Source organism: Lagenorhynchus albirostris, chromosome 4 (assembly GCF_949774975.1).
Source record: "Lagenorhynchus albirostris chromosome 4, mLagAlb1.1, whole genome shotgun sequence".
In the NCBI taxonomy this organism is placed as follows: domain Eukaryota; kingdom Metazoa; phylum Chordata; class Mammalia; order Artiodactyla; family Delphinidae; genus Lagenorhynchus; species Lagenorhynchus albirostris.
Window position 1 is genome coordinate 147,731,819 of NC_083098.1, and position 12,662 is coordinate 147,744,480.

Sequence of the window (12,662 nt, forward strand, 5' to 3'; positions counted from 1 at the left end):
GCAGCCAAGCCCCTTCTGGGAGGAAAACTACCGAGACGGTCCTCGGTGAGACAACAAAATCACAGAGACATGAGAAGTGCAGTGAGGTGGGAAAGCAACAAAGAGCCAGACTGAGAGAAAAACTCTGTGTTCTTCAATACATTCCTAAAGCACAGGCAATGAAAGCAAGGGTAACAAATGGGACTACATTAGACTTTAAGACGTCTGAAAGCAAAGGAAACAATCGTCAGAGCGCAACGGCAAACCGGGAACGGGAAGAGATGTTTGCAGACCACACGCCTGGTAAGGGTTACTATCCAGGCTTCATAAGGAACCCTGACAGCTCCACGACGGAGACAAATAACCCAACTGAGAAATGGGCCACGGACTTGAACTGACATTTCTCCGAAGAAGAGACACGGCCCCGACACGTGTGGGGAGGCGCTCAGCACCACTAACACTCGGGGAAACGCCAGTCACAACCACGAGGAGAGCAGCGCACGCCTCGGGACGCTCCCAGTGGGAACAGGGAGCAGCCGTGCTGGGGGGTGCCGGCCCCTACTCTGGGACTCCACCTCCAGGACCGGAAGGAACAGTGTGTGCTGTGGGGCGTTCTGTCAGAGTGGCCCGAGCTGACTTAAGAGAGTCCTAGAGATCTGAGTGCGATACAGCACTGCTAGACACTTAGAAATGATGGAGCTGGTTCATTTGTTTTCTACCTGGATAAAAAAATATCCTGAATGATTTTGGTAACATACGGGCAATGGTGCCTGATTCAAAGCACTGGTCCAGGAAGGCATGGAGACCAAGGAGGGTGGGAGACCTGGGGGGTGGACCCACGTGCATGGTCCGTGTGGCCAACCAAAGAGACAGGGCAATTCAGGGCAGAGAAGACCGGCTGTCTCCGCAACAGAGGTGCCGGGACTGGACCCCACGTGGGAAAAGGACAAACCTCAACCTGTGCCTCATACAATCTGCACAGATTCCCTTGAAATGGACCACAGACCTAAACATAAAAGCTGAAACTGCAAAAATCCTCGACGTAAACATAGGAGAAAATCTTCACAACCTTGAAGTAGGCGAAGATTTCTTGCAGGTATACAGAATGCACTAACTGTAAAAGAGGAATCAGTAAATTAGTCTTTATCAAAACTAAAACTTTCGCCCTTTGAAAGATAATTTAAGGTAAGCTGCACCACTTTTTTTTTTTAAAGCACCCCCCCTTTTTGTAATTTATTTTTGGCGGCGTTGGGTCTTCGTTTCTTGCATGTGGGCTTTCTCTAGTTGCGGCGAGCGGGGGCTACTCTTCGTGGCGGTGCGCAGGCTTCTCACTGCAGTGGCTTCTCTTGTTGCGGAGCATGGGCTCTAGGCACATGGGCTTCAGTAGCTGTGGCTTGCAGGCTCTGGAGTGCAGGCTCAGTAGTTGTGGCACACAAGCTTAGTTGTTCCGTGGCATGTGGGATCTTCCCGGACCAGGGCTCGAACCCGTGTCCCCTGCATTGACAGGCAGATTCTTAACCACTGTGCCATCAGGGAAGTCCCCCTGCATCACTTTTTATTTTACCAATTTCTAATTGAGATATAATTCAGATACTATAAAATTCCCCCTTTTAATTCAAGTATACAACTTAGTGGTGTTTAGTATAATCACAGGCTGTGCAACCACCAGCATCATCTACTTCCAGAACATTTTCATCACCCCAGAAAGAAACCCGCTGCCTACAGAAGCACTCCCCAGAGCCGGGCAACCAGCCACTGACCTACTGTCTACTTGAACGGACCTGCCTATGCTGGACATTTCATCTCAATGGAATCACACATTCTGTGGCCTTCTGTGTCTGGCTTTTTTTTTAATTTAGCGTAATGTTTCCAAGGCTCGTCCATGATGCAGCATGTACTTCATTCCTTTTTATGGCTGAATAGTATTCCATTATGCGAATACCACATTTGTGTATGCACTCATAAGTTGATGGACATTTTAGTTGCTTCCACTTTGGAGCTATTATGAATAATAAGGCTATAAATTCCTGCACAGGTTTTTGTATGGGCACGTTTTCACTTCTCCTGGGTAGATTATCTAGGAGTGGAACTGCTAGGTCATATGGTAACTCTGTGTAGCTTTTTGAAGAACTACCAGACTGCTTTCCACTGTGGCTGCACCATTTTACATTCCTCAGAGTCTATCAGGATTTTAGTCTCTCCACACCCTCATCCAACACTCGTTACTGTCCATCTTTCTGATTACAGTCATTCCCGTGGGTATAAAGCAGTGCCTCATCATGGTTTCGTTATTTCACCAATGATGAATGATGTCGTGCATCTCCTCTTATGCTCATTAGCCATTTGTATCTCTTCTTCAGAGGAGTCTCCTCAAACCATTTGCTCGTTTTTACATCGGGTTATTTGTCTTTATATTATTGAACTGTAGGAGTTCTTTACATATTCTGGATACTAGATCCTTATCAAAAATGATCTGCAGGGCTTCCCTGGTGGCGCAGTGGTTGAGAGTCCGCCTGCCGATGCAGGGGACACGGGTTCGTGCCCCGGTCCGGGAAGATCCCACATGCCGCAGAGCAGCTGGGCCCGTGAGCCATGGCCGCTGAGCCTGCGCGTCCGGAGCCTGTGCTCCGCAACGGGAGAGGCCACAACAGCGAGAGGCCCGCGTAACGCAAAAAAAAAAAAAAAAGATCTGCAAATATTTTCTCTCTGTTTTGTGAGTAGTCCTTTCACTTTCTTAACAGAATATCTTTGAAACACAAGCTTCTTCCCTTTAATGAAATCCAATTTATCAGTGTTATTGTAAATAAAACTCTTTTCTTCATTTCCCTTTTCACTGTTCATTTCTAGGATACAGAAATACAAATTATTTCTATTATATAAACTGATCTTGTATCCTGCAACCTTGCTGAACCAGATTATTAGTTCTAACAGGTTTGTGTGTGTGTGTGTTGTGTACGTGTGTATTCCTTAGGACTTTCCATACACAAGATGATTTCCTCTGCAAATTGAGTTTACTTATTCCTTTCCAATTTGAATGCCTGCTATTTATTTTTCTTGCCCAACTGCCCCAATTGGAACCTCCAGGACAATGCTGAATGGAAACGGTGAGTGGACATCCTTGTGTTTTTGCTGACCTTAGGGGAAAGGTTTTGGTGTTTCACCACTAAGCATGATGTCGGCTGTGGTTTTCTCAGAGATGCCCTTTATCAGGTAGAGGAAGTTCTCTCCTATTCCTAGTTCGTTGAGTGTTTTTATCATGAAAGGGTGATGGATTTTGTCAAGTGTTTTACCTGTGTCTATTGAGGTGATCGTGGGGTTTTTGTCCCTTATACTATTAGTATGGCATTACGTTGACTTTTCCATGTTGGGCCAACCTTGCATTCCTGGGGTAAAGCCCACTTAGTCACGGTACATAAGCCTTTTCATATGTTGTCAGATCCAGTTGCTGGCACGCTGCTGAGGATTTTAGCAGCTACATCCATCCATAAGGACTGGTGTGTAGTTTTCTTGTGGTATTGTCTGTCTGGTTTTGGTATCAGGGTAAAACTGACCTCACAGAACAAGCTGGGGAACTTCCTTCCGCTTCCATTTTCTGGCTGTTTGTGAGGCAGCAATGTTAACTCTTTTTAAAACATTTAATAGAATTCACCAGTGAAGCCATCATGTCCTGGGGTTTTTCTTTATGGGAAGTTGTGTTTTTTTTAATCTTTTTACATGGTATAGGCTATTCAGCCCTCATTTTTACAAAAGGGTGATTTTATGCGGTTCAACTCAACACATTCTTCCTTCTACATATTTTCTGTTTGTATTCCTCACCCAACACTCAACAAGGAAGAGGGCATTGGAGCTTTCTCATCAATTTGAACCAGGTTTTTATGGTTCACATTTGGCTGATTTTTTTAAGGTTTGTTACTTGCTTTTAAATTCTGGTTTTATCTTATCTGGTTATACCAAAAAATTAAATTTGTATTAGTCAAATCTACTTAATGTTTCCTTGGTAATTTGTTTCACTACAGCTTTTAAGATCATAGAATTTCTCCATTTAATTAGTTGAATGTTAAATTATATTTCCTCCAGTACCTCTTTCCCCTTCAGTGACTCGCAAAAAGTAATCCTTCCTGTTTTCATAACTGAAGCAGAATCCGGCAAACACCCTCATCGAGACCCGTATGAAACACCTGTACTCTCATCCAGCTCCACGGCAGCCCTCCCACACCGCGCCGTTTGCTTTGGTACGTGTTTCTTCAAACCTTCTCCAGTGTTTGCTGTGGGTTTTCTCACAGTATTTGCTGACAAAGAGATGCACCTTAGTTTGTTCTCATAATGTTTTCAGCCATTTTTACCAGCACAGGAAGGAAGTATTTCCCCAATGGCAGGAGACCTTTTATCTTTCACAATTAAGAAACCTCAGAAGAGGTTTCTAAATATTTATCACAAAGCTAACAACATCCTGTAAAGTGTTGCACTGAGCCCTGAATGGCAGCAGACAGCCCTGCCCGGCCTGGAGAGCTGTGCCTCGTGTTCCGGCGTGTGGCACGGAAGTCTCACGAATCACACGCTCTCCTGGCCTGACCTCCCCGGGCACAGCAAACACCTGAGGGAGGCTCACGAAGGGCAGGAGTGCTTCAAACCCCCTCTTTCAAATAGGCTTCTTGAAAAGTGACATGTTGCTGGCCCACCTCTAGGGGGATGTGATGAGATGGACTTTTCACTCCGTGAAGTGCTGACAAAGCTGGAGGCGGGAAGGGCACCGTCAGCACCTCCATATTCTCCCTCCTGGGGGCAGGGTCCTCTCATCCGCGACTGCTGGTTACTCACAGGCATCTTTTCATGCCACTGGTCCATCTCAGCAAGGGCAATACAGGTAAAACAGAACACGCTGCAAGTGCTGAGTTAGCCGGCGTGCACACAAGGCAGCCCGGCACCAGCCCTCCACGTGAGCGCCTCCAGGCCCGGGGCGGCTCAATGACCAAACACGACACACAGAGCCCGAGCAGGCACCAGTGCCGACTGTATGCATAACACCAGGGAAACACTGGCTCACCTTTTCCATACAACATATAACCAAAGCCAGCAACTTTGCAACAAGGCTGTTACTTTCGCAGTTTCATAGCAGACCCTGGTGTCCAGCAGAGACACCCTTCTTGGAGCTTCCCTCGTGATAAAGAAGAAAGGTCTGATCAAGCACACAGAGAAGTCAGACGGTATCTTTCCAGCTACTGTTAGCATCTTCAAACAGAAACCCAGCACCCTCTGCTGCTGCCAGCCACGGCGCCTCCACTGGCGCCCACTGCTGTGTGCTGCAGTCACCCTAACGCTTTACTCTTCCTGGCATTTTCCCAGGAGATGTTCTACTGCTTATTGCTGGGATGCAGCAAAGTGAGGACTTTTGTCTGTTTTTCATGTACCCAGTTACTGTGTTGACCTTTCTAATTAATTGCAGTCATTTTCTGGTTAGTTTGCTTGTGTTTCTGGGTACATAAACATATTCTGTCTCATTCGTTCTAATAGTTACATTTACTTGTTTCAATCTTACTTCTTTGGATAGAATTGCCAAAATAATATTTAATAATTCATCTGTTATTTGAAGAGTTATTTCTTCTACGCCCTCCAAAGAGCTTATAATCCCAGTGGTTAGAAACAAAGAAGCAAAACACAGTTAAGTCAAATGGCAGCGGCAGCTAAGGAGAAAAACAGAGCAGGAGGGGATGGTGGGACTCCCAGTCTCAATAAGGTGCTCGCACTGAGAAGGTGATACCTGAGCAGAGACGGGGGAAGGTGAGGGAATAAGCCAGACTGACGTCTGGGGGAAAGGATTCTGGACAAAGTAAACAAGAGCAAAGACTCTGAGGCCCCCCAGGCTGGCACATCCTGTAGCAGCGGGGAGCCCACCGTGGCTCAGGGTCCAAAAGAGTGGAGGTGGGGGAGGAGGTGGCGGGGAGGAGGGAGAGGTGAGGAGGTGGGGGAGGGGGAGGGGGAGGACGACATCGGGGAGGAGGTCGGGGGTGAGGGGGAGAGGTGAGGAGGTGGGGGAGGAGGACGATGTGGGGGAGGAGGTCGTGGGGAGGAGGTGGGGGAGGAGGAGGGGAGGGAGGTGGGGGAGAAGGTAGTGGGGGAGGACGTGGGGAGGAGGGGGAGGGGAAGGGGAGGCGAGGAGGTGGGGGAGAGGGAGGGGAGGGGAGGAGGACGACGTGGGGGAGGAGGAAGAGGGGGCCAAGTCATGTGGCCCTGGAGGGCCGCTCTAACAACCTTGGACTTTACCCCGAGTAAGACGGGAGGCTGCCAGGAAGAAGCACGGGCAGTGCTGGGGACAGCTGGGGGCTCCTTCAACAACCCGGAGAGGGCCTGGTTTAGGCCACGGTGGCAGAGTGAAAAGGATGTGAGGACAGGCTGGATGTGAGCTCTGAGAACGGAGGGGTCGAGGCTGGCTCCAAGGTTCCAGCGTGAGCCAAACGGGATGGGAGCGCTGTCCGCCACTGAGACCAGGAAGACGGGGGAGCGGGTTTGCGGAGGAGTTGGGCAAGACAACGAGTTCAGACTTCCACATGCTGAGACACCCTACAGACCCAAGAGGGGACGTCTGACAGGCTCCCGGGTCCAAGGCTCTGGGGCTGGCGAGGGGATCCAGCTGGGAGTCATCGGTACACACGGGGGTCCTCAAACAAGGTCACCAAGTCAGCGAGCAGTCCCAACAAGGAGGATGAGGGGCGGCTGTGAGCCTGGGAGGAGCCAGGCGTGCGTGGTGTCACGGGAGCCGCCTGGGGCCCTACGCCGGGAAGGAAGGGCAGCCTGTGGCACACGTGGTGAGAGGTGGGGGCGAGCACCAGACGCTGTCAGGGGCTCAGGCAGCCCCATGGGGTCACCTGGAGACCCTGGCCAGAAGCCTGCCAGGGATTGCTGGGGCAAAACCAGCCTGGAGGCCGCTCGTGAGACCGGGAGGTGGCCATCTCGAAGGGGGTGCCCCGAGGGTGCTGTCCAGTTGTCACCTAGAAGGTCACGGCATGCACACCGTGAGTGGACAGAGGGGCAGGGCGCAGACACTCCTCCCCGGCAGCTGAGCCTTGAAGGAAGGAGAGAGGGGTGCGGGCCGGGGTGGGGGGGTGAGAAAAGAAACTCCGAAGGCTGCCACACCCGGAATGCCGCTCGTGGACAAGAGTGAGATGTGAATGTTTACGGGATTTCCGCCCAGACAGAGGAGATGCTCGCTCGGCCAACAGCTACCGCCGGTGCCCCCCACGGGCCAGGAGCTCTTCCAGGCGCTGGGAGGGCAACAACCGCCCCGACACGGCCCCTCACTGAGGACCAGCGTCCCAAGGGGGCATCTGACAGAAAAAGCGCCAGAGGGTGACCAAAGCCAGAAAGAAAACCCCAGGGTGAGGGCCAGAGCGCAGGGGCCGCAGGGCCGGATCCGGCTCAGGGCGGTGGCCTGGGGCCACGTGGGCAACGACACGTCGGCAGTGCCCTGCCCAGCCGGCTGGTGGAGCGCTAGGAGGCCGGCTCCCATGTGCAGAGACCTGGGAGGGACACAGGATGGGGCAGGGAGCCGGGGGAGGTCTGGCTCAGATGGGGCAGGGCACGGGGGCCGCTGTCATGATGGGAAAGGGGACAAGGCCAGGCCCCAGGGGCTGCGTGTGGTGGCAGGGGAAGGCTGGCTCTGTGGACAGTGAGACCATCGACCCAGCTGGGGGTTTTCTCCCCTCGGCCACATTCTGCGCGATAGTCCAGTTATCAAACTACTCAGCAATATTTAGTTGTTAACTATTGGTTAGTAGTGATTGAAACAGTGAATAATTCTGGTTTTCAAAAGGTTGTGAAAAACGTACACCTGAAAATAACCAACTGTTACCCCGGTGGAAACTGCTTGGCCAGGTTCAGGTCAGCATCAAACATCCCACCTCAGCCTGCCCGAGGCCTCTTCCCGGCCCGTCTTCCCACCCCGCCCCCCGGCCCGTGTCGCCAGCCAGGCACTCAGTGGCCCCTGCCCCCTTTGCAGGGCTCTGGGGACGTCCAAGCTGCCTTGCTGCAGTGGGACCGTGAGCCTTCCGTGTCAGGGTTGCCAAGACTTAAACTCAACCCACATGGCTCCTCCCCGAAACACGCCTCCCCGGCCACCCCCAAACAAGTGCGCTGAAACCCTGTGTCCCTCGTTTAATGCCTCCTGCCACCAAGTGTGTGACCAGGACGGGGCCTCACCCATCTCTCCATGAGGCCGCCCTGCTGTCGTGCACCATCGGGGACCCCCTCTCCAGGGTTTGTTCCGAGAGTTCCAAGAGCGCAGATGTCACGAGCTCAGTGATCATGTTTGTTACAGACCCGGCCGGAAGCCAGGGGCCCGAGGCGTGTGTGGTGGCCACACGGCTCCCCCACCAGCTCTGCCACCACCTGCCCAGGGCTGAGGGTCAGCGCTGGCTCCAACAGCCCACCCCTTACAGAGAAATGGAGATTAGAAAGCCCTTTCCTCTCCAGACTTGAAATCTGTTTAAAACACTAACCATACTTAAAAACACAAGCAGCGAGCAGGGACCCCTCACGTCAACCCACGTCTCTCCGGGAGGGCCCGGCACGGAGGACGCAAGGACAGGACATGCCACCAGGTCACCTTCGTTTGGTCAAACGTCCCTCCAGCGACAGTGAGAGAGAGGGGAGCGCGAAGCCAGGAGGACGCGTGGCACACACTTCAGAGAGGGGCACGCAGCCGAGCTCTGGGTGTGTGGGGCTCTGGAAGCCAAGGCCACGTGCGGGCTCCTTCAGCTGAGAACAAGCACTGCCCTGAAGGTGTGACGAGGCTGCAGCCTGAGAAGAAGGCAATCATGACGCAAGCAGCTGCGGACCAGAGACGGCCAGCGTCTGAGGGAGGGACTGGCTCACTCGGGAAATCACAAAACCTAAAGTAGAAAGAGGTTAGGCCCCAGCCATGGCCACCACCTGGGACACAGCATAATCAGATACTTGTCTCAGAAGTCCAAACACTTTATGCTACCAGCATTTCTCAAATTTGAGAACACGTGATTCCCCCAAGCCAGGCTGAGGCCAAGTTTGTAAAACCGCACTGAAAGTTATAACTTTAGCATGTAACTGGCGCACAAACTTTCTACAAGTACAAAGCCAGGATTTGAAATTGCAGGGCAGTACTTGGTCAACAACACTGTCACCACATGAAAAGCAGCAGATTTTTTCAAAGACACAGGAGAATCTGCCTCCAGGCCCAGCTGGGAGCAACGGCCACACTCCCAGCCTGTCACATGTGACAGGAGGGGACAGCTGGGAGAGGGGCTGGGGAGCCAGGATGAGGCTCCAGGTGAGCCCAGAGATGGGTCCAGGTGAGCTCAAGGGGAGGAATCAGGGTCCAAAGCAGGTTTCCAGTGACGATGCCAGGTCCCTCCCCTGGGCTGAGCGAACTCCCACCTGACCTGGACGGTGACAAAGAAGGCCTCTAAAATATGATTTTCCTTCAGCTATCCAAAGGAAAAAACAGAAATAAAAACTCCAAAAACGAATGGGATAACTAGCAAAGTCATTTGGAGAATAAACACAAATTGCTTTTATTCTCAGAAAAAACTTCTAAAAACATAATTAGAACAGGGTTTCCAGTTGACGATGGTGGATCACGCACTCGAGCTTCCACTTCTCCTTCCCTGAGGCCTGAGGGGCACGGCCCACAACCCCACACACTGCAGGGAAAGCTGCCAGCCAGGGCCAGAGCACCAGGTGCCCGGACACGCCCGCTGCAGTAAGAACAAGTTCCCCACAGCAAGGTGCAGACCAGTGGTTCTCATGGGGACCACCTGCGCCCCCAGCCCAGGACAAGCGGCAAAGCTAGAGGCACCCAGAGGCGTGCTCCCGCCGCCAAGACGCATCCAAACGTCCACAGGCCCCGGGGGGAGCAGGGGCTCGGGGTGGGGGAGAGGGCCCGGGTCAGGGCGCGCCGGAGCCGCCACCGAGGGCCGCTCCACCCTCTGGCCACTCTGCCAGGAGAGAAGAGCAGAAGAGCTTACCAGCCCTGAGGCTATGACGAGGCTGCCCAGCCTCCCAACAGGGAGGAGTCCCCATCCTGTGTGAAGGGGACTTGCCGGCTGCACGCTCGTCCCTGCTACCCTGCAGGAGGAGCTGCCTTCAGACTAGAGAAGCACAACCTATGCCTTCCAGAATGCCCACCCTCAGCCCTCACCCCCTGCCCCCCTGCCCTGTCCCCCTGCGCCCCCTGCCTCTTGACTCCCTCCAGACCATGAACAGCACAGCTCCCGAGCCAACAGCTCTTCCCATGTTCCTGGTGAAACTTCCTCATTATCCAATAGGAATTACTCCTGATAAAAATGTTAACTCAGCAGTGACACACATGTCAAGAAAACAGAGGAATTATCCTGTGGGATCTAAATAATCTGTGAGGGAAAATGGAGATAGTACCTTGCAAAAATTCTACTTTTTAAAATCATTCCAGAAAAGAAGTAAAATTTCTTTATTTGGCAAGCTCACTTGAAATGATACTATAATATTTCTTGGGACTTCCCTGGTGGTGCAGTGGTTAAGAATCCGCCTGCCAATGCAGGGGACACGGGTTCGAGCCCTGGTCCGGGAAGATCCCACATGCCGCGGAGCAACTAAGTCCATGAGCCACAACTACTGAGCCCGCATGCCTGGAGCCCATGCTCTGCAACGAGAGAAGCCACCGCAATAAAGAGTAGCCCCCACTCGCCGCAACTAGAGAAAGCCCACGCGCAGCAACGAAGACCCAATGCAGCCAAAAAACAAAAACAAAATCCTTTACCTCTAGGGGTATCTGCTTAACTACATTAATCAAAGCCTGTCTGATAAGTCTGCAACTCAGACTCCGTTCACGGTTATGAAACGCGAGAGCACGACTCGGAGGAGGGATCCTGCCTGTCTGGTGTTCCCCACATTCACCACCACAGTTTTCATCTCTGAACCTTCTTGTCTGTCCGTCAAGCGGCAGGCCTGGCAGGGGCTGAGTGAGACCAAAGATCAGTCAGCGGTTCCCACTCACACCCCTTTGTTCTGGTCGGGTGCTTCGGGCAGCAGAGAATCGTGGCCTATGAGCCGCAGGGTCTTGGGGAGTGGAGTGTCAGAACAGCACGCCCTACACCTGCGGTCCAGCAAACAGGCATCTGGCTCAGGCCGGCAGCGCTTCCCTTCCTTCCCTTCAGCTACCTTCCCACAGCCAGAGCCCTCTCTTCACCCTGAGCCGACCCAGGCGCCAGGAGTAAACAACCTCAGAGGCGTTGAGGACCCTCCCAAGGTCTCCCAGGAAGTGAACGCAGAGCTCACAGCAACCTGGCCACACCGCACCCACCCTCTGTCACCACTGACGTGGACAGGGATGCCGGGTCCTCCGGGAGGAGAGATGCGACGTGGCCCCCGGGAAAGGAATTCAGACGCACGTAGGATCGGCCGCAGCTCTCCTGGGAATGTTATAACCTTGAGCGTTGAAGGAATTTATTCCCAGGTGCTTCGCTGTAGTCAATCACCATCGAATCCTCTACTAACTAGGGAAGAACTAGCACCGACCCCTCTCCCGGGAACACCGATTTCATCCCAGCGTTAAGTCGACTTGCCTCAGCGACCATCCAAGGTCACCCAACTGGCGACCGAGTGGCAAGGGCTGTATTTCAGGTTTGGTGACGCCCTGCAAATGGGTTCCCATTGGGTCGTGAGATCTCTCCTCACAGGTTCCCTGATTAGAGGCTGGAAGCCATCCATCAACACCGTCTGACACGAGCTTCCGGGAGGATAGCTGGACACCAACCGCCCTTCACGGTGGGCACTCTGGCTGGGCGCCCGCGACCCCACAGCCCTGAGACCCCAGCCTCCAAAGTCGCCAGCCTGTCTACGACCAGGACTGTCGCTGATGCAGTTCACGGTATTATAGGACGAAGGGGCCACAATCGGGCTCCGGAGGGAGAAGCGGGGCGCCAGGCAGACGCGCTCCCCGCCCTGTCACGAAGGCAGGAGAGAGCATGGATGGCCAGACGCCACACCCGCCCGGCCCTCAGGTCCCCTGCCCCCGGGGAGCCCGGCCGCCAGCCCAGGACCCCAGAGAGACGGGCCCCCAGCCCCTGGGGAGCCAGGCCCCCAGAGTCCGGCACCCGGGGAGCCCAGCCCCCAGATCCCCGGCCCCGGGGAAGTCCGGCCCCCAGACCCCCGGCCTCCGCCCGGCGCCCTATGCCGCGCCCCGGCCTTCGCCCCGCCCCTCCCCCTCCCCTCAGAGGCGGCCCGGCCAGGCGCGGGCGCCCCCCAGCCGCAGACCCCACCTTGAGGGTCGGATACTCCTGCACCTTCAGGGTCATGGAGAGCTGAGCCGCGGACTCTTGCACCGCCATCTTGGACCGGCCAAAACATTAGCGGGCGGAGCGGAAGCGCGGCGCGCGGCACGCCGGGTAGTGACGTCGCGGGGCGGGGCGGGCCGATGCCTGCACCAATCACGCCCGCCCCCGCCCCGTGGCGGAGGATGGGCGCCGAGAGGCGTCCACTCCACCCAATCACCGCCGGTCTTTCTCTCGTTCAGCCAATCAGAGAGAAGCATGGCTGGGCGTGGTCTCTCCTTGAACTTGAGGCGAGGCGAGGCGAGGCGGGGCGGGGCGGGGCGGCTTCTCTCCACCCGTCGCTCGCTTGCTGCCCCAGCCTCAGTGCTACCTTCCCAGAGCGCCCCCGGGGGTTGAGGGGCCGGG

At 54.2% G+C, this 12,662-nt stretch overlaps 1 protein-coding gene across 6 annotated transcripts in view; it reads right to left on the reverse strand.

Annotated features, from left to right (window-relative positions):
• The window catches only part of MAEA (macrophage erythroblast attacher, E3 ubiquitin ligase), a 31,194-nt gene extending 18,822 nt beyond the window's left edge, over positions 1-12,372 (reverse strand). For 3 of the 6 annotated variants that reach the window (XM_060148936.1, XM_060148935.1, XM_060148934.1), the window contains exon 1: positions 12,246-12,372. In XM_060148936.1, coding sequence (XP_060004919.1) covers positions 12,246-12,314 — 69 coding nt within the window. In that variant the 5' untranslated portion in view covers positions 12,315-12,372. The remainder of the gene's footprint in view (positions 1-12,245) is intronic. The other 3 variants (XM_060148932.1, XM_060148931.1, XM_060148933.1) reach the window with 1 other exon arrangement.
• Positions 12,373-12,662: the final 290 nt, after the last annotated feature.